This window comes from Haplochromis burtoni, unplaced genomic scaffold (genome assembly GCF_018398535.1).
Source record: "Haplochromis burtoni strain Fernald_Lab_line unplaced genomic scaffold, NCSU_Asbu1 Contig_1, whole genome shotgun sequence".
Classification (NCBI taxonomy): domain Eukaryota; kingdom Metazoa; phylum Chordata; class Actinopteri; order Cichliformes; family Cichlidae; genus Haplochromis; species Haplochromis burtoni.
In genome coordinates, this window is record NW_024582362.1 from 6,142,477 (window position 1) to 6,160,447 (window position 17,971).

At 39.8% G+C, this 17,971-nt stretch overlaps 3 protein-coding genes across 16 annotated transcripts in view; 2 read left to right on the forward strand and 1 right to left on the reverse strand.

Moving 5' to 3' along the window:
- The window catches only part of relch (RAB11 binding and LisH domain, coiled-coil and HEAT repeat containing), a 37,707-nt gene extending 36,688 nt beyond the window's left edge, over positions 1-1,019 (reverse strand). For all 9 annotated transcript variants that reach the window (XM_042213150.1, XM_042213083.1, XM_042212988.1 and 6 more), the window contains exon 1: positions 566-1,019. In XM_042213150.1, coding sequence (XP_042069084.1) covers positions 566-1,019 — 454 coding nt within the window. The remainder of the gene's footprint in view (positions 1-565) is intronic.
- On the forward strand, positions 70-17,936 carry pign (phosphatidylinositol glycan anchor biosynthesis, class N). 6 transcript variants are annotated; one of them, XM_042213259.1, is made up of 30 exons: positions 70-319; positions 2,081-2,399; positions 2,545-2,666; positions 2,800-2,898; positions 2,996-3,102; positions 3,339-3,463; positions 3,630-3,760; positions 3,844-3,963; positions 4,068-4,108; positions 4,213-4,272; positions 4,364-4,456; positions 4,586-4,641; positions 6,414-6,492; positions 6,746-6,928; positions 7,033-7,172; positions 7,544-7,643; positions 7,773-7,865; positions 8,219-8,310; positions 8,771-8,876; positions 8,969-9,077; positions 9,229-9,331; positions 9,430-9,532; positions 11,179-11,265; positions 11,495-11,550; positions 11,782-11,857; positions 12,214-12,287; positions 12,578-12,620; positions 12,730-12,782; positions 12,886-16,123; positions 16,570-17,936. In XM_042213259.1, exons 2-29 carry the CDS (start codon positions 2,173-2,175, stop codon positions 13,007-13,009), a joined length of 2,802 nt encoding a protein of 933 aa, XP_042069193.1. In that variant the 5' UTR covers positions 70-319; positions 2,081-2,172; the 3' UTR covers positions 13,010-16,123; positions 16,570-17,936. The 6 variants fall into 6 exon arrangements, with proteins under 6 accessions (XP_042069193.1, XP_005912119.1, XP_005912118.1 ...); XM_005912057.3 differs by lacking the exon at positions 70-319 and adding an exon at positions 1,054-1,167; XM_005912056.3 differs by lacking the exon at positions 70-319 and adding an exon at positions 1,347-1,777.
- LOC102299411 (probable G-protein coupled receptor 141) lies at positions 16,622-17,485 on the forward strand. Its single transcript, XM_042221458.1, has one exon. The coding sequence runs from the start codon at positions 16,622-16,624 to the stop codon at positions 17,483-17,485; it is 864 nt and encodes a 287-aa protein (XP_042077392.1).
- Positions 17,937-17,971: the final 35 nt, after the last annotated feature.

The following is a 17,971-nucleotide window of genomic DNA, read 5'->3' on the forward strand; positions in this document are numbered from 1 at the left end:
CACAATCATTTACAAGACACTTTGCTCCTGGACCAGATGATACAGCTTCGAACTAATTCAGGAAGCCTGAAGCCTGTTTTATCATTATTACAAGACTGTAGAATTCTCCTTCGTTCAAATGTGCTATTTGAGCAATACTGTGTTTCAGGGAAAGGCAAAAGCTGTTCGTACAGGCACCCGCTTCTTCTCCTTCCTCTCTTTTGTTTTCTATAGCCGATATTGACCTCTGACCTCTGACGGGTGTCCTACAGGGCTAAATTACACTTGGGCGATCACTACAGGTCACCAGCATTATTACGCTACCAGCATTTATCTTTCAGTGAGTAGTTAATGTTTAATGCCTTGTCACAACTCTGTGTTAGTCATCTCACGACTGACCCACAAAACCCAATAGCTGGCTGCGGCCCTGGAGCTGAAGAGCAGGTGCAGCAAACAGATCTCAAGCTATCGTAGATTAAAGCTAACGTTAGCCAGCTGACGGGCTAACTCTGTTTCATACAACATCAATACAGAGCTAGCGAACAGCGACATATGTAGCACTAAGAGAGCAGCTAACGACACTTACTCAGTGGTCCTCCAGGTCCGAGTACCTGGTCTTTGGCAGGTGGAGTACCGCTCTGTCGTTCGAAGTTGCCAGGGTTGGAGAAATAATCCCTCAGCCGGGGGAGCTCTCTGCCTGCTTCCAGCAGTTCGGTGTGAAACTCCAAGGCCGTGAGGATGTATTGGTCCCGCAATAACTGGGCAGCGATGACATCTACAGATACCCGCGTCTCGGCGCTGCCTGCCATAGCGGAGGTGGCGGCGGCCGACGCCAAGATGCCCTCACCGCTGGGGCTCGTCCGGTTGCTAGACAGCAGGAGCGACGGAGGCTCTGCGTCTGCAGGCGGAGAGAAAGGATTGCCTGGTGGTGGTCCTGGCGCCCCGTCACTCGGACTCCGCTCTGTGTCAACTGTTTCGTTAGGGCGCCGTTCGGCCTCTTCTTCAGAATCACTGAGATTAAATGGGTTCACCGACGCCATTTTTGCCCTAAAGAGATTTTTTTTTAAGCAATCTAAGCTAGCTAAGCTAATCACACCCGCTGCTTCCTGAATGGATATTAGGTTAGCTAAGGTTTGGTAGGTGGAAGAGGAGGAAGAAGAAGAAATGCGAAGCTACGATTGGTCAAATGTAAGAGACGCTACTCCCAAAGCCCGCCCCTTTTATGGAATACTGGAAAAGTATTGGGTACATTTGATGTAGAGAGGAAAACTAGGCAGGGCACATTTGACAGCTGATAGCAATTGCTAGCTACTATGCTGTCAAAAAAAAGCTGCGCTCAAACCATTTCTATTAAAAATGCACTTCACTGCAAACAAAACAAATAAATAAGGGCTGCTTATTTTTTATTACATTTCGTAATATGTAAACTTGAAGTGAATCGTTTAATTTAAACTACACTACCCACAATGCAGCTACAAACCACTACGTCAACACACAACGTCAAAAACGAGTGACAACAAGGAAGTGAATGCTCATGCTGCCTGAATTTCTTGTAGTAATCTTCTTAAACAGGGAGACATTTGGTTTTAGGTTGATCTTTTTTTAGGTGGATCTGTCTGGTTCTCTGAGCATGTTCTTGGCGATCTACGAAGTGACAATGGAAGCTAAAGCAGTGTGAATCTATGAACTTGTAGTAGTAGTAATAGTAGTAGTAGATAGGTTGGTCACTCACTCATTCATTCTTTAACGGAACATTATTCCCGTTTTTATGATCAAAATCCGCTGACGTTACATGCAGGTAAGACTCTTTTCATGGCCTGTTTTTCTAAGTTACTTTCTTGTTACCAGTGGTAAGTCGGCTGGACCATTAAAATATTCCGAATTAAACATTAAAGCCTTTTTTTTAACGTTGCTTAATGGCATATGGCGAACGAAGGATTAAGCTGCTCTTAAGACCGCATACTTTGGCTTAACAAGCCTATATTATTCTGAAACCTTCTAATGCCCCTTCTATTGGCTTTAACTTCTTAATCCTGATTGCAAATGCAGGCTGTGAGTTGTCTTCATTCTATTCCATTTTTTTTTTTTTTCCTTCTTCCAGTCACCTCTTTTCACTTCCAAGCGAATTAAATCTACCCTGCTTGTCCTCAAGTAAACCCTCAGTTGTTCTTCGGTGTGGCTTTGGCACCCAAAATGAGGATGATCACCTTCTTTGTGATTGGGCTGACAGTCCACGTGGTCTTCTTCATCTCTATCTTTGATATCTACTTCACCTCTCCTCTGGTCCATGGCATGACACCCCACTCCACACCCCTGGAACCCCCTGCTTCCAGACTGGTGTTAGTGGTGGCCGATGGTCTCAGAGCAGACAGTCTCTTCACCCTGCTCCCTAATGGCTCATCCAGGACACCATACCTGAGGTCAGGAAACCAATACAAAGAAATAAACTTTGATGTGGAGTTTGGGTCTGTTTAATTATTCTTGTAAGGTGATGCCATTTTTACAGCATGTCTTTTCATTCCCCCTGTTTGCATAAGCATATGTGCTTCTGTTTCCATATTTCAGGAGTATAATAGAGGACAAGGGGACCTGGGGTGTGTCACACACACGTGTGCCTACCGAGTCTCGGCCCGGTCACGTTGCTCTCATTGCTGGCTTCTATGAGGATGTTAGTGCAGTTGCTAAAGGTGTGTGCATGATGGTTTTTTTTTTTTTTTACATGGTAGGAAGAGAAATGCTCAGCGACTTGGAGAGATTACTCTCTATTGTATGTGTTTCTCTGTGGCATTCTACTGTGACCATTTATGTGCTTGTTTTCAGGCTGGAAGGAAAATCCTGTAGAATTTGACTCTGTGTTTAATGAGAGCAGACACACCTGGTGCTGGGGCAGCCCTGATATCCTACCTATGTTTGCCAAAGGTACACAAGCATCACAAACAGAACCATTAATCTACACAATAGAAAAAAAACATTAAATCACATATCTGAGCAAACATGTTTCCTTTGGTTATTTCAGGCGCTAGTGGGGACCATGTGTATACCCACACATACTCGGCAGTGGAGGAGGACTTTGCCTCCACAGATGCATCCAAGCTAGACAGCTGGGTGTTCACTCAAGTCAAAGTATGTAGTGGAAGTATTAGCATAAAAAAATATTTTATGATTGATCTATTGATATTAACTACAGGTTTACCCACAAAAACACATTTTATAAAGACTGTGTTTTATGTGTATTATGTGTGTCATGTGTCATGCAGTGAAATATAACCCAACTTGGAGTCATTGCAGAATTTCATTTACAGAATTGATCCACATGGATTTCCTGAATAAGCCTAAAATTATTTAATATTTTTCAACAGTCCTTCTTTAAGTCTGCACAGTCTAACTCCACTCTGAAGGCCAGCCTATGGGAGGATAAAAATGTCTTCTTCCTGCATCTGCTTGGAATTGACACTAATGGACATGCTCACAGACCAATGTCGCAGTAAGTAGTTAACCTTGTATTAAGAGCTGCTGATTTTTTATTTTTTTTATTTTTTAACCTTTGGGCAGTTGTGCAGTGGTTCTTAGTCGTGTTAACAAATTCATCCAAATAAGCATTCTCTCATCCAGCTGCATCTTTGTCTTCTATTTTGTCTTTTTTCCCCCAGAGAATACCTAGACAATATTGGTCTAGTAGATGCAGGTGTAGCTGAAGTGGTGTCTATAATAGAGGACTTCTTCGACAATGATGGCAGAACAGCCTATGTGTTTACCTCTGACCACGGCATGACAAACTGGGGTAAACTTGTTTGTGTATCTAAATGTTTTTCTGCCTGCTAGCGAGTTTTCTATTTTGGCATGTTTGTGTGCGTTTGTCTCCAGGTTCCCACGGTGCGGGCCATCCTTCTGAAACGCTAACCCCTTTAGTGGCGTGGGGAGCTGGGGTTCAGAAAGCCAAGGGAGTCACAGAACCCCAACCATACAATGATGGGTTCCTACAAGGTACGTTCAAACACTTTTTTTTTAAGATTTAAATTTACAACCGATACCCTCCAGTTTGTCTGTTTTACTTTGTCTAAATGATTGTCCTGGTTTGTTTCTTTTAGACTGGAAACTGGAGCATCTTCGTAGAGTCGACGTCAGTCAGGTAAAGCTCATGGAAATTTAAACTTTTTGACAATTTCCTGTCATCAGTTGTATTAAAGTGTAATATTTGTGTGTCTTCGTTGTTTGTTTGGGTTTTTTTGGCAGGCTGACATTGCTCCGCTCATGGCTTCCCTCGTTGGTGTGCCTATTCCTGTTAACTCTGTTGTAAGTCAGAGACAAAATCAGCCATTTAATGGGAAATGTTCAATAATTTTTCAAGTCTTTGTTACATGTTTTGTCTGTATTTGTTTTTCAGGGCGTGTTACCTCTTCTCTACCTCAACAACAGTGAGCGGTTCATGGCTGAGAGCATGTACACTAATGCTATTCAAGTACTGGAGCAGTTCAAGGTATAACAGCATCTGCTTTGGCTAGCAAAATGCTTATCAACTATCTGTCATGTCTTTTATTATTCTATATGACACTGTGATCTAAACTGATGGTAAAGCTGTGTTTTTACTGTGTGTGTTTATTTGTAGATGAAAATGATGCAGAAAAAGGAGACAACTTTATCTTTTCTCTTCACCCCATACCAGTACGTACAGTAACTAACTGATGTGTTTTTCTAACAAAAATCCAATCAGAAGAACATGAATTTGCTTTTCACCGTGGCCTGTTGTGTTTACTGTGACCTCATAGATAGTGTAAAGAGAATAGATTAAAAGAGTCATTTGCAAAGAATTAATTGGCAGAAACAAAAGTATTTGTAACGTAAATGCTGTGTTTTTATATCAATCCCATTTCCAGAAAAGTTGGGATATGTTCTAAAATGTTTTTAACCTCCAAACTCTTTGATGGCATGCATTTTTAATTTCTTTTTGCTATTTGGGCTGTTTGGGACCTGATGAATGTAAAAACAAAGAATTACCAAATTTTTTACAGATTTTTGTTTCTGAGAAAAATTAGATCCACATATGAAGACATTTGTTTTAAATTTTGATAGAACGGTAGCAGTATAACGTCCTCGTAAGTGGATATCAGGCCCTTGTAGAGCATAATTTAGTATTTTTGTCTAGACAACCCAAAATGTGATGTCCACATATGTGGATGCCAGGTCCTAGGAAGTTAAAAAATACAAATCTGTGATATGTTAATTCACGTGAACATATATTCAAGTGACCAAAGTACAAAGATGTTGGAAGATTTTCCTGACCTACTTAATTGTTTTTTGTAAATGTACCAAAATTTGAATTTGACAGGTGCAACACAGTAAACACAAAAGTTGGGACTGAGACATATTTACTGTTGTTTTTTTTGAACTGAGTGTTGTAGTTTTCCAGTTAGAAATTTTGTTCATTTTTACTTGGTTTAACCTGCGGTCATGTTGTCTGTAGGAAATAGATCCTAACAGGCAGCGCTCTGTGCCTCAGTCAGTGGTATCTACAGATGCAGCTCGCCCTGCTGTGGTCACTGATGCTCCTCTGTATTATCACAGATCCTTTTGCATTTTTCGCTGATAGCAATCTGGATAGTTGTTTTCATCATTGGCAAAGAGCGCTGTTTTCCAAAAACACAGAAATGTGGATTTATCTGTGCATAGCGCACAATGACACAGTCTTTCTGTCCTTCTGAGGTGAACCCTGACATAGAGAGCTCTATGCAACTGACATTTGACTTCCTCCTTCAATCATAATACAGTTTCAAGTTGCATTAGTGGATGTGGGTCTAAGTTAAGTGACAGTGGTTTTCTGAAGTACTTCTGAGCCCCGGTGGCTATATTTATATTTATATATTTATATCACTGCAGCGTGACTGTTTCTAAGGTGGTGTAGCCTGAGGGCTCAAGCTGGTTTCAGTCTTGACCTTAGTGTGAGAAATGGTTTGAATTCTCTTAATCTTTTCATAGTGGTACATACTATAGATGTCTGAAGAAATTTCTTTGCAATAGTGCACTGAGAAATCTTTTCTTTTGAAATCTGGAGCAATTCTCTCATGAATTAAGGAAATAAGGGATGAACCACATCCCACAAAGACCGAGTTTGTGGTGATTTCTAAATTTACCTTTACCCAATCAGTTACCCTGCTTAATCTGGTTCCTCTGAAGATATAAAGTTTTGGGGGGTTTTATTGCATTTTGGAAAAAATCCCAACGTTTCTGGAGACGGGGTTTGTACTTTCTCAGTAAATTCTTTTGCTGACCCATTAAAAATCAGTCAATGTGACATTTAGATTAACTTCTGAGGTTATGCAGCACGAAGGCCAAGAATGTGTCCACTAACCAAACCACATATTCATGGCCGTATTTAAATTGCACACTTTCACACACTTCATCTGTTTTGCACCATCTTGCACCCTCTTTCTTCCCAGACTCCTGACTGAGTCAAAACAAGCAGAATTCACCCAGAAGGCCCGAATACTCATTCAGCTGGAGAAGTACGAGGATGCTGTGAGTATGAGGGGGTCTGTGGCTTTTAAATCTAATCATACTTTTACAATACGTGCAAAGCCAATTTCTAGATTTATTTTGATACTTTGATGAATTATTTAAACATTTACTGAACCTGTGTTCATAAACTAAAGTCTAACTTAAATGAACTACAGTAAATGCATTCTACATTATCGCTACTTTCTCCATCGTATGTTTTCTTCCACTTAAGCAACAAATTAGGTTTTTGTCCACCTATTTTGTCTCTTGTCAGATCTCTTTGTGCCAGTCTCTGATATCTCGCTCTCTGGAAGGCTTGGTTTACTACCACACCTATGACCGATTCTTCCTCGGTTGCAGTGTGGTGCTGGGATTTGTAGGCTGGACCTCATATGTCGTCTTAGTCATACTGAAGACTCACGCGAGTCTCAACAGACATCCTAATCTCACTAAACAGGTTAGGATATACAGTAGATTGTAATCCCTCAAGATGCCTTCCACCCAAACAAGTCTGCACAACCTGAATGTCTTGTTAAGTTGGTATTTTTCTCCTGTGTGCAGATTCCTGGCCGTAACTTGGCAAGGCTGTGCACGTGTGTGGCAGTGGTGATCACACTCTTCCTGCTTATTCAAAGAAGCCCCATAACCTACTATATTTACTGCCTGCTGCCTATCCCTGTGTGGTATTCTGTTCTGAAAGAGTAAGTAAAAGACACATTCAAAATAATGCAAACTGGATTTAAAAAATGTACAAAACAAGTTTGTTCAGATGCATTCAGTCAATTTACAATAATTTGTATATTTACTATAGTCACAGAACCCTGATATTAAAACACACGCAAAAGGATCACATCAGTCAGTGAATACAGCAGCTTTTCACTGGATCTAATTAGCCTCACACAGGCTTGTATGCACATCTGGCTCAGGTGGAGTGAAGTGCTAATTAGCTCCTTTGAACTGGCGTTTTATGCATTCATGGTTCTCCTATGTAAAAGGGATAAAGAGATGTTTTATTCTTCATCTCATCCTTTTATGACAGGAAAAAGTAATCCCCTCAATGATCTATTTTTAGGTCTGGAACGCTGAGAGATTTGATTCAGACAGCCCCTTCTCTCCCACTGTGGAAATGTCTGGGCTATTTTGTGCTGGTGGCGTTTGGGATTGAGCTGCTGGTAGGTGTCTTTAAATCTGCTGTGTTAAAGGCATCCTTCTGCATAAGTGCACAAAATTTCACTTGTGTATCATTAACTGTAAGAAATAAACCTGGATGCTGCATGGCTGTTTATTTTTGCTGCCCCCAGGTGGTGAGCTTCTTCCATCGCGCCATGCTGACTGTAGGGCTGGCTGCTCTCTCTCTCTGGCCCTTCTTGTCGGGGCTTTTTGGCAAGGCTAAGGTAATGTACAGATTAGCCAGATAAAAGCAGGAAAATGTGTGTTATAGCTGTTTTTAATATCCATCCCTGTTTTGGTTATGGACAGCACTGTTTCTCCAATAATATATATATCTACATATATATATTTATAGATATATATATCATGAGTAAACAGAGTTACAAAAAATGCCTAATCATTAATAAGAAATGTCTAGCCATTCTAATTTTTCTTATGTGTCTATAACTAGAGTGTTATTGGTACTGCTTGCCTAAAACAGTAGATAATTATAAAGGCAATTATTAAATATAGATACACAATGGTAAATGTGTTAAAGTGGAAGACAGCATTTGTTTTTGTCTCTGTTTCGGTGCAGTCACGCTCACTGAGCTGGCTTGTGGGCTGTCTGTGTCTAGCTGCTTTCCCCCTCATGCCTGTTGTGGGTAGAGAACCTAACATACATCTGGTGTGAGTACTTCCTTTATTTGTATATATTTATCTGAATATTTACCGCAATATCCTATCACGGAAAAAACTGAGAGCCCAATTCATGCCAGGTTAGGTAGGTGAGTTTCAGTAAATTAGAACATCTGCAGAACAGATCAGGAAGATAAAATGTGACTGGAATCGGCATCATATTAGTGATGCAAATATCCATCACAATATTCAAATATAAAACCCCAAAAAACTGTGGAGCCACGAGCATCCACCCCCAGTTAAAGGAAACTGAATAGACTTACTGTTAAAAGTTAAAGTCCCACGATGGTTACTTTCTCTGTATATAAACAGACGGGAAATTTGAAAGTGGTACATTTGAAAACGAGGAATGATTAAACTGCTACACAATACCGTCTTTCCACAACGAGCTGTGTGTACAAACTATCCATGTTTTTGAAAGTACAGTAACACATCCTGTTTGTCAACTCAGTACCTGTGCAGGTCTGCTCGCTCTTTTCACCTCAGCTTGCTACCTCTGGTCATCTCGACGGAGGACACCGCTGCACCTCGGTGACAGACCACAGTTTGTCATACAGGTGACCACAGTACATGTCACTGCGGGCATATGTGTTTTTGTGTGTGTCACTGCATTTGCTAATACTGATTAATTACCTGTCAAACCCGGCAGATGCTCCTTGTTGCTGTGTGTGCATACGTGCCATCCCTCACACACTCCAGCCTGCAACAGAAACAGGGCCTACCCCTTCTTAATCAGATCATAAGTTGGAGCACATTAGGTGGGTTGGTTGCAAGTGGCCACAAGATACTTGGGATCTAGAATGGTTTACTTTTTAAATATTGATCGCATACGTAAGCTATACCTCAAAAGACGTTAAAACATCATATCGCTGACACCCAAGTAACCTCTGACAACTCTTCTCTCTACAGCATCTTCTATATTTGTTCCTTTGCTGAGCTCAACACGACTTTTTCATCGACTCCTCAGCATATTCTTGTCTCTCACTTCCACCTACCTGCTGCTTAGCACTGGGTAGGACAACACATTGATGCTTTAGTTGTGTCTTGTGCAGAGTTGCACCACCGCAGCAAAGCTGTAAAATGATATTTCTATTTTTGTCTCCCTCACAGGTCAGAGGCTTTGTTCCCCCCTGTGTTATCCTGGTTAATGTTTGTGTGGATTAACATCGAACAGGAAGCCTTGCTTGCTCAGGGCATGTCTGGTAGGCAAGAGGTAGAGCCATTGTTTTTCCCTTTGTAATAGAAAACTTTTGCAAACCAAAAGCTTTGGGAAGCTATCATTTATGTATGTATTTAATTGTGAAGGTCATATTTTCCATTTTACTGATATAACTCAAATTCACAACGACAGCCACTTCACAGAGCTTTATATTGTAAGGTAAAAACCATACAATCTCAGAAAGAAAACCTCAGCAGTCAACTGACATGAGGAAGCACTCAGTAATCGTGGAAAGCAAGAACCCCCTTTTAACAGGAAGAGATGTCCGGCAGAACCAGACTAAGGGAGAGGCTGTTTGCTATGAGCAGTTTGAGGATGAGGGGAAAGAGATGAGAATGAACAGAGCTTAGAGAGAACACAGAAAATTCAAATTGCAGGAAAGAAAAGACACAGGTCTTAAAGTCCATGTCTCATTGTGGCCGGGTTTACAGTAGAGGTTGATCCGAAATCCAAACTGATCCCACTCCACGGTTCGGTACGCACGTGATCCAAAGATTCGAAAAAGAAAAAAAAAAGTATGTGTATGGTGTGCGTGGTCAGTCTGTCAAGCGGTAGTTATGGCCAGCGCTAGCGGTCCAAGTGGCAGAGCAAAGGAGTTCGCGGCATTTAAGCAGCCCTTTGCTGACCAATCCGACCGGACTAAAGCTATTACAAAAGCTACTGGGGTGTTTAGTTGTTTAGTTGTGCAAAACAAGGGGTTTAAACTGTGATGAACGTGCTTGAGCCACGCTATGATATCTCGTTGTGCGTCCACTTCAGTGTGACAAGATCGTTCCAAGCATGTATGAGCAGGAGAAGTTTAAAGTTATGGCTGAACTGTCCCAGGCATCTTCTGTTGCTCAAACTACAAATGGGTGGACCTCCAGGGCAACGGAAAGCCACGTGACCGTGACCGCTCGTTATATCACAGCGGAGTGGCCCTGTACTGCCCTATAGATCACATTAGATTAGATGAAACTTTATCCCTCGGGTGGGTTCCTCCGGGAAATTCAGTTTCCAGTAGCACAGCACCCACAGAAGTTGCAGAATGTGAGCAGAAATATACCATATATATAAACACAGAGAATACAAAAGGGATAAAAAGAATAAATAGGAATAAGAATACAAGGGAACGGCACATTTCAAGTATTGTGAGTCTATTACACCGTTGGTTATTAACAAAAACTATTGCACAGTGAAAAGGCACTACAGCTTACTTGTTCGCCTCTCCTTTGTCCCCGTTTCCCCTCCCTCTCCCCTCCAGCGAGGAGTTAAACAGTTTGTTGGCGTGTGGGACAAAGGACTTTTTAAGTCTGCTGGTCCTTGACTTCGGGAGAAGCAACCTGTCACTGAGCAGACTCCTCTGGTTGTTTATGGCCGTGTGCAGAGGATGCAGAGGATGCCCAGCATGGTCCATAATGTCCATATAGCACCTTAATTTGTTTTTATATAAGTGTGTGGAATGAGTCTTCACTTGAATGTTTTTTAATAGGCAAAGTAAATGGCGAGTTGAATTTTTGTCTTTTTTTTTTTTATTTTTGCTGATCCGAAAATTGATCCGATCCGTGACTTAAAACCGTGATCCGATCCGAACCGTGAGATTTTTGATCCGTTGCACCACTAGTTTACAGACATGCATGTTTTTTTTCTTTTTCCTCCAGTTATCCACCATCGATTTCTCTGCAAACATCGACATCACCAAGATTCGACAGCTGAAGCTGGATGACATCCGAAGGTCCTATTTTTTTGTATCCTTGTTAAGAGCAGTCGCAACAATGTTAGTTCGCCGAAGCACAGAAGCGCATTGGGTTCATTAGAGTCTGTGGGTGATGTTCAGGCTGGATTTGATCAAATAAGATGTAGTATTAAAAATGTAATATAAAAGATTTTTATGTTTAAAGTGTACAATCGGACAAAAAAAAATCAACTTGGTTCATTCTCACATTGGGCATTACCTTGACTTCACCTTTTCTTCAGGTATTTTTTATAATAACAGCATTTTTTGGCACAGGAAACATTGCGTCCATAAACAGGTATCATAGTATTTTTGTGTGAGTGTGAGAGTGTCACACAGGAAGGGGATAAGAAAAAAAAAAGTCAGTTCTGACAAATTTATTTTCTATGCACTATATGTTTTGCACCAAACATAGAGTACGTTAGTGTGTATATTCTACAACACGAGGTCCATTTTCTTCTCTGAAAAGTTAAAGATTCTAGTCTGGTGTCTGTAGTCACTTTGTGTACTTCTGTTTCCCTTTGCCTAGTTTTGACCCAGCATCTGTTTATTGTTTCCTCACTGTTTTCAACCCTTTCATAATGGGAGGGTTGATGATGTGGAAGGTACTGTACTCTTAAACATTTCCTTTTTGTGATATGTATTGTGCTTCCCCAAAAGGGGAAGGAGTCTTGCACATTATGACAAGTCATGATCTATTCATATTCTGCTTGAGAAGTAAGCTTAAATACGGTTTAACCTGCCTTTCTTTTTCGCTCATGTTAATTTGTTTTAACAGCCATGACCTAGCCCATTAATTTCTGTATCTTTTTTTACATTTATTGTACGGAGAATTTAGGCAGACAGATTTGTAATAGAAATTTTAGCATCATACGTCTAAACGAGTTTATATAATAATGTGTTTATTTCGAGTCATTTAATAGAATCCTGCATTTCCTTAAATTGTCATCTGTTCTTCCAGGTTATCATTCCATTCATCATAGTTATGTGTACATTTGAGACCATCCAAGTTGCAACACAGCTATCATCAAGGAGGTAACACTTCGCTTCCTCATCTAAAATTATAAATTTAGTCTTTTAATTCTTGAATTAACTCTTTGAATTTGTTGGAAGCATTGAATCACTGATCTGATTCTGTCTGTAGAGTTAAAGTACGTTCTGTTTGCTTTGTTAGATATGACTCTTAAACCTTGAGGCATCTAAAATAACTATAGTAAATGGCCCAGTATCTTCTAGTTCCTCCTTCATTGTGCATGAAAAGGTTTAAATGCACTGACCAATGTGTGCTCCTTAATGTTTAAATCTCTCTTATTTTTATTTTGCAGTTTGTTCCTCATCGTCCTGGTTATCTCTGATTTGATGGCTCTGGTAATGCAGGTTTAATGTTGATCTTTTATAAAAGACTTTCTCTCGTCCACTGTTAAGCAAACTGCACATGAGGCTCAAATAGATTTTAACTCACTCTTGCTCTCCTCAGCATTTTTTCTTCATGGTGCAGGACTATGGCAGCTGGTTGGACATTGGCACAAGGTAATGAAACTTGGACATGCATTTAAAACCATGTCTTATCAATCTCTTGTTTGGGTGTCTGCAATGCATCGAAAACATGCTAAGCTTCCTCTGTCTTTTACAGCATTAGTCACTATGTGATAGTGATGTCAATGACGATCTTTCTCATGTTGCTGAGTGTGGTTACACATGTTCTCACTTCACAAAGACTCGTCCTGTGGAGGCAACGCAAGATGCACTTCCCCTAGTAAATGTTACCATGTGTCTTAAACACGATATTTATCAGTGTACCTATTTAACTGTCTTATTTCAGATATGTTTTATGTTTTGTCATATTGTTTTAATTTTTTTTATAGACAAAATGGAAAATAATCTTAGGAACCTAAATAATGCGATACCTTTTTTGCAGAGTGGCCTAAGACCTTTGCACAGTACTGTGTTGTGTTCTTTGGTACAAATGCACTCAGTCTTAGTTTCATTTGTGAATTTGTAATAGGCTGCTGCAAATATGACTGTGAATTGGGTTTTTGATGAGGGTGTTGATTTGCAACATAATACAATGGGACTGTACCTCAGTAAGAAAAAACTTTGGCCACATGTTGCTTGTCACATTTAAATATTTTACTCTGTACATGTTTCTCTGAAAGGGTTAAATCGTGTAAACAAATGAGGAAAAGCATTAGTAATGATAATTGATTTATGAAACGCATGCAAAAAGCAAACAAATGCTTTTGTGTGTGTTATTCTGCTTTTTCATGATTTCATGCTGCTACGATAAATGGTCTGGTGAAAGTATGTAACATGAGACTTCATAACGCTGCCTAAAATGTATGTTTCTTTAGTGTGAAAAGGGATGTTTTAACTTATTTTGACTACGTGTGTATCAATAAAACTGAAGGATTGGCGTGCAAACGTGTGTTTAAGAGAATTTAATTGTCGCGTGAAAACTTGAGTTGCAAATTGTTGACTTTTTCCATCATTTTAGATGTTTGGTTGTCTTCGCAACAGTGCATATTAGTAAAGATGACCTATTTAAACAAAATCAAAAATCAAACTGACAGGGAATTCTTAAGGAGTGACGAGAGGTTCTTTAACATCTAATGGAGTGTGGTGTCAACATCTCTGGCAGAATCAGGGCCAGGAAGGTGCAGAAGTTGGTGGGTAATTGTGCAAAAAGGCTGGGGCAACAGTTTTTAGGACAAGGGTTCTTTTTGCAATGAAAACAAATGATTGAACACTTTAATATTTGGCCCTCTATGCACTAGTAGTGCAGTAGAGCTACATTTGTTCAAAAATAGACATCAGTTGGACTTAAAGCTAACTAGAAAAAAATAAAAGATGAGGTAAATGTTCTTAAAATAAGCGCAAACCTAAATCAGAATATAACAGTATTAATTGTGGCAAAAGTGTAACTGAGCAAATTCTATGTTTACTGTGTGCGGTTATACGCAGGATCAAATAAACCAACCTTTAAAAAACCATCGATGTTGGACAGCGTTGGTAGGTAAATGTTTGCAGCGTGCACACTAAGCTTGTGGTCGGAGTGATGCGAAGGTGTTTTCCTGTTTAGTAAAGTGGACTGTGGTGTTAATTGGATCTTTTATGTTGACATCTTTGCAACTGTGGTGCAAAGTCAAAAGCTTATAAATTCCTATGATATTAGTTGGAATCACAATATACAATGTGCTGTATATGTCATATGACTTGTAACTTGTCTTTGCACTTTGTTGTTACTAAACAAATCTGTCAACATCACAGCTAGCATTACCACATCCTGACTAACTTCTCTTTTGAATAAGAAAGTAGATGACTTTGTCTAGCAAGCGCAAAAGCAAATGTTTCAAAGTTGTAACCAGGTTCAAAAGTATTTGGATGATGCCAAATACTGCCTCTCTACAGCAGAGTGGTGTTAGGATGTAATGTGAGTGCAGACTTTCAGCTTTGTTTAATAACTGGTTTCAAAAAATAATTATTTACAAACCATTAACTGTTCTGAACTCTAGAACACCCCCCCACCACCCAGACATTGCCACATGCCATCACCCCTCCCTTGAGATTTTGCAGTCACCTTCAGCTTCTGCTTGTTTTGTGTTTTCACCCTTGTGAAAGTTTTTTCTGAACTTAGACAGCTCAGCCACTCCAACCGATGTCTTCGATCTTTGAGGCCTTTTTGGTATCTTGAGCTCACCAGAGAATTCCTTATTTTAAAGAACGTAGCGCACTGTTGATTTGTCCACTCCCAAAGTTTTTCTACTTTCTCTCCGATCTTTTTATTTTGTTTTTTCATCCTAATGATGACACTCATATAAAGAATTCCAGTGAATGCCTACCAAATGAAATTTCAGTGCTAGGTCATTTTTCTGTTTAACATGTGATGGAATAAAGCAGACCTCACTTGACCACAAAATTACTTACCAGTCAAGTGTGCACATACTTTTAAAGCTTCTGAAAATGTTTCGCTGTGTATAAAAATGGCTGTAATTCCTAAAATATTAATGTAATACTTTGGCTAAACTTTTCTGGAAAAAAGCTGAAAGTCTGCACTATAATCACATCTTGATTGTTTGATATAAAATCCACTATGTTAGTGTACAGAGGCAGAATTTAGAAAAAAAAAAAAACACAAACTGTGCCACACTCCAAATACTAGTGGACTTAACTGTGTTCTTGTTATCTTCCTAAGGTGTAAGAGATGCAAGAACATTAGAGTGAAAAAGTATCAACTTTTTTGTTTGACATGCATGCCTAATATGTTGCATTAATCTGTTGCTTTTGCGAATACTCTAATCATTTCACAGTGCTTTTAACTGTCTTTATCTACGGTCATCTGGTAAACCACACACAATTTTTTATACAGGACACAAGCACTACATTCCCCAAATTACTGAATTGCTTAATTTATTCGAAGTGGCATCCTACTACAACAACTTCTTATCGTCTATATTTCACTTTAAATGTCAAAGTGAAGAGTGCATTTAGAGAAAAATGAGGAAGTAAGCAGCCCTGTGTTCCTGTGTGCTGACATGTGTTTACAGCAACCTCCTGTTTCTGACACAGTATGCAAAGTAGATGGTGGTTTCTTACAACACTCACACGCAGGCTCACAAAGGCTTCATTTTCAGAACCTTAACTTCCACCGAACGTTGGCAAACTTCCACTCTTACTCTCTCTCTCACACACATGCGCGCATTCAAAGGCATATGCGCAAATGCACTCAACCAGAATCCGTTTTTTCTCAGCTTTTCTCTTCCTCTGTGACACTGTGAACATACCGCTGCTGGATATAATGTGATCTACTCCAGAGGACACACGCACACACAGAAGAGTACTCGGCATACAGTTCTTCACTGACCGAAGCGCAAGTAAGTTCACTGATAAACGATAGTATCTCTGGCTTGGACTTTGTGTTTTCTCATCATGTTCTTTCCAGTGTTGTGGTGCTCCTTTAATGGTTAATGTGGACCATATGGTGTCCTTCAGTGGTTCCATTATTGGTTAAATGGTCTATCTGTATTTCTTAATTCTTGAGACACCTTTTTTAGTTAGTCTTACTAACATGTTTGGTGTGTGACATAGCCACATGTTTTTAGTCTTGTTTCATCACCCGAAGACAAACAAGCCCTTAAAATACATTAAATCAGTCATTCTTATTTTTTTTCAATACAGCCTTGTGTTTTCTTTCTCTTTTTATAACACCCGTTTTTAATCATTTTTGGATACACTTCATTTCCACTAACTCTTCACACCTGCCTGTCTTCCTGTTCTAATGTCTCTTACTCTTTCTTACTCAATTTCCTCTTCTGTTTAGGATGACTTCGACATTAAATGGGACCACACTATCTCCAAACCAAAGTTCAACAATGACCACACCCTCAGTTTCAGAGAAAGATGAACTAGAAGAGTACCACACAGCCCTCTTGGTCATCTACACTGTGGTCCTGATCAGTGGTACAATTAGCCTTACCATGATGATGCGCATCATGAAATCCACCGCAACTTCCACCACGTCAATTGCCGTACTCAACCTGATCTTCACTCACTTCATCTTCCTGCTAACGGTTCCCTTCAGAATCTACTATTACGCAGTTCATGAATGGGAGTTGGGCTATGAATGGTGTAAAATAACCAGCAGCATGATCCACATCCACATGTACATGTCTTTTGTCCTGTATGTGATTATCCTCATCACCCGTCTGTTGACGTTCTACAAGAAAGCTTGCCAGGTGGCGTCCTTTCACAGGATGCATGCATGCATTATCAGTTTTCTGGTGTGGATTATTGTGCTGATCACTGTCCCTTGCATCATCCATTTTAAGTATGGCAAAGACCATGACAAAAATGCCACTCGTTGCTTCCAGTTTGGAAAATCTATAGAATCTGTTCTGATTTTGAACTACCTGACAAGCATATTGATTATAGTCATTGCCATTGTGTTGACAGCCTTCCAGGCCAATGTCCTATGGGTTTTATACAAGAAGCATCGGGAGGGATGCACCTTTCAGCAGGAGTTCGGAGCTCAGCTGAAGAGCCTGTGCTTTGCGCTAATCATGGTCATCTGCTTCATTCCCTACCACATTTTTCGACTGTCCTACTTAAACAATATAAAAGAATTAGAGGGTACAAATGAAATATTTCTGAGCATAACCACTTTTAACTGTTTGGACATGCTTACTTTCCTGGGGAGGAGGTCCTGTAACATGTGCTTTGTAGGAAAAGCTGCTTAAAAGCGGCTGGTACTGTGTTTGCTTCACTTTTTTTAATGGCTGTCAGGGTTCTGGTACAGTTCCATAAATTTAAACAATTTAATCTTATTGCTTTTGAAGTGTTTGAAATAGCATAAAAAATTCTTAAAAAACAAATTTTATCATAAAAATTGCACATGAAAAAAAAAAAGACTGTGCAGACAACTGCGAATGACGCATAAACACTGGTTCTGATTATAAGCTTAGGTTCGACTTTCAGTTTCTAACAATAGATATTGACCTTAGTCAGACAAAACATTCCCTTAGTGGCTTATTTGTCTTAGAGACTTTCAGATCACTTTACATTTGAACATAATTTAATATATACAGAGTTTCAAAAAATAAAACTGACAGACCCCTGACGATGTCCTTAGTTATGCTTTTGCACTTTTACAATTTTTGTACCATTGACTGACACACACACACACACACACACACACACACACACACACACACACACACACACAC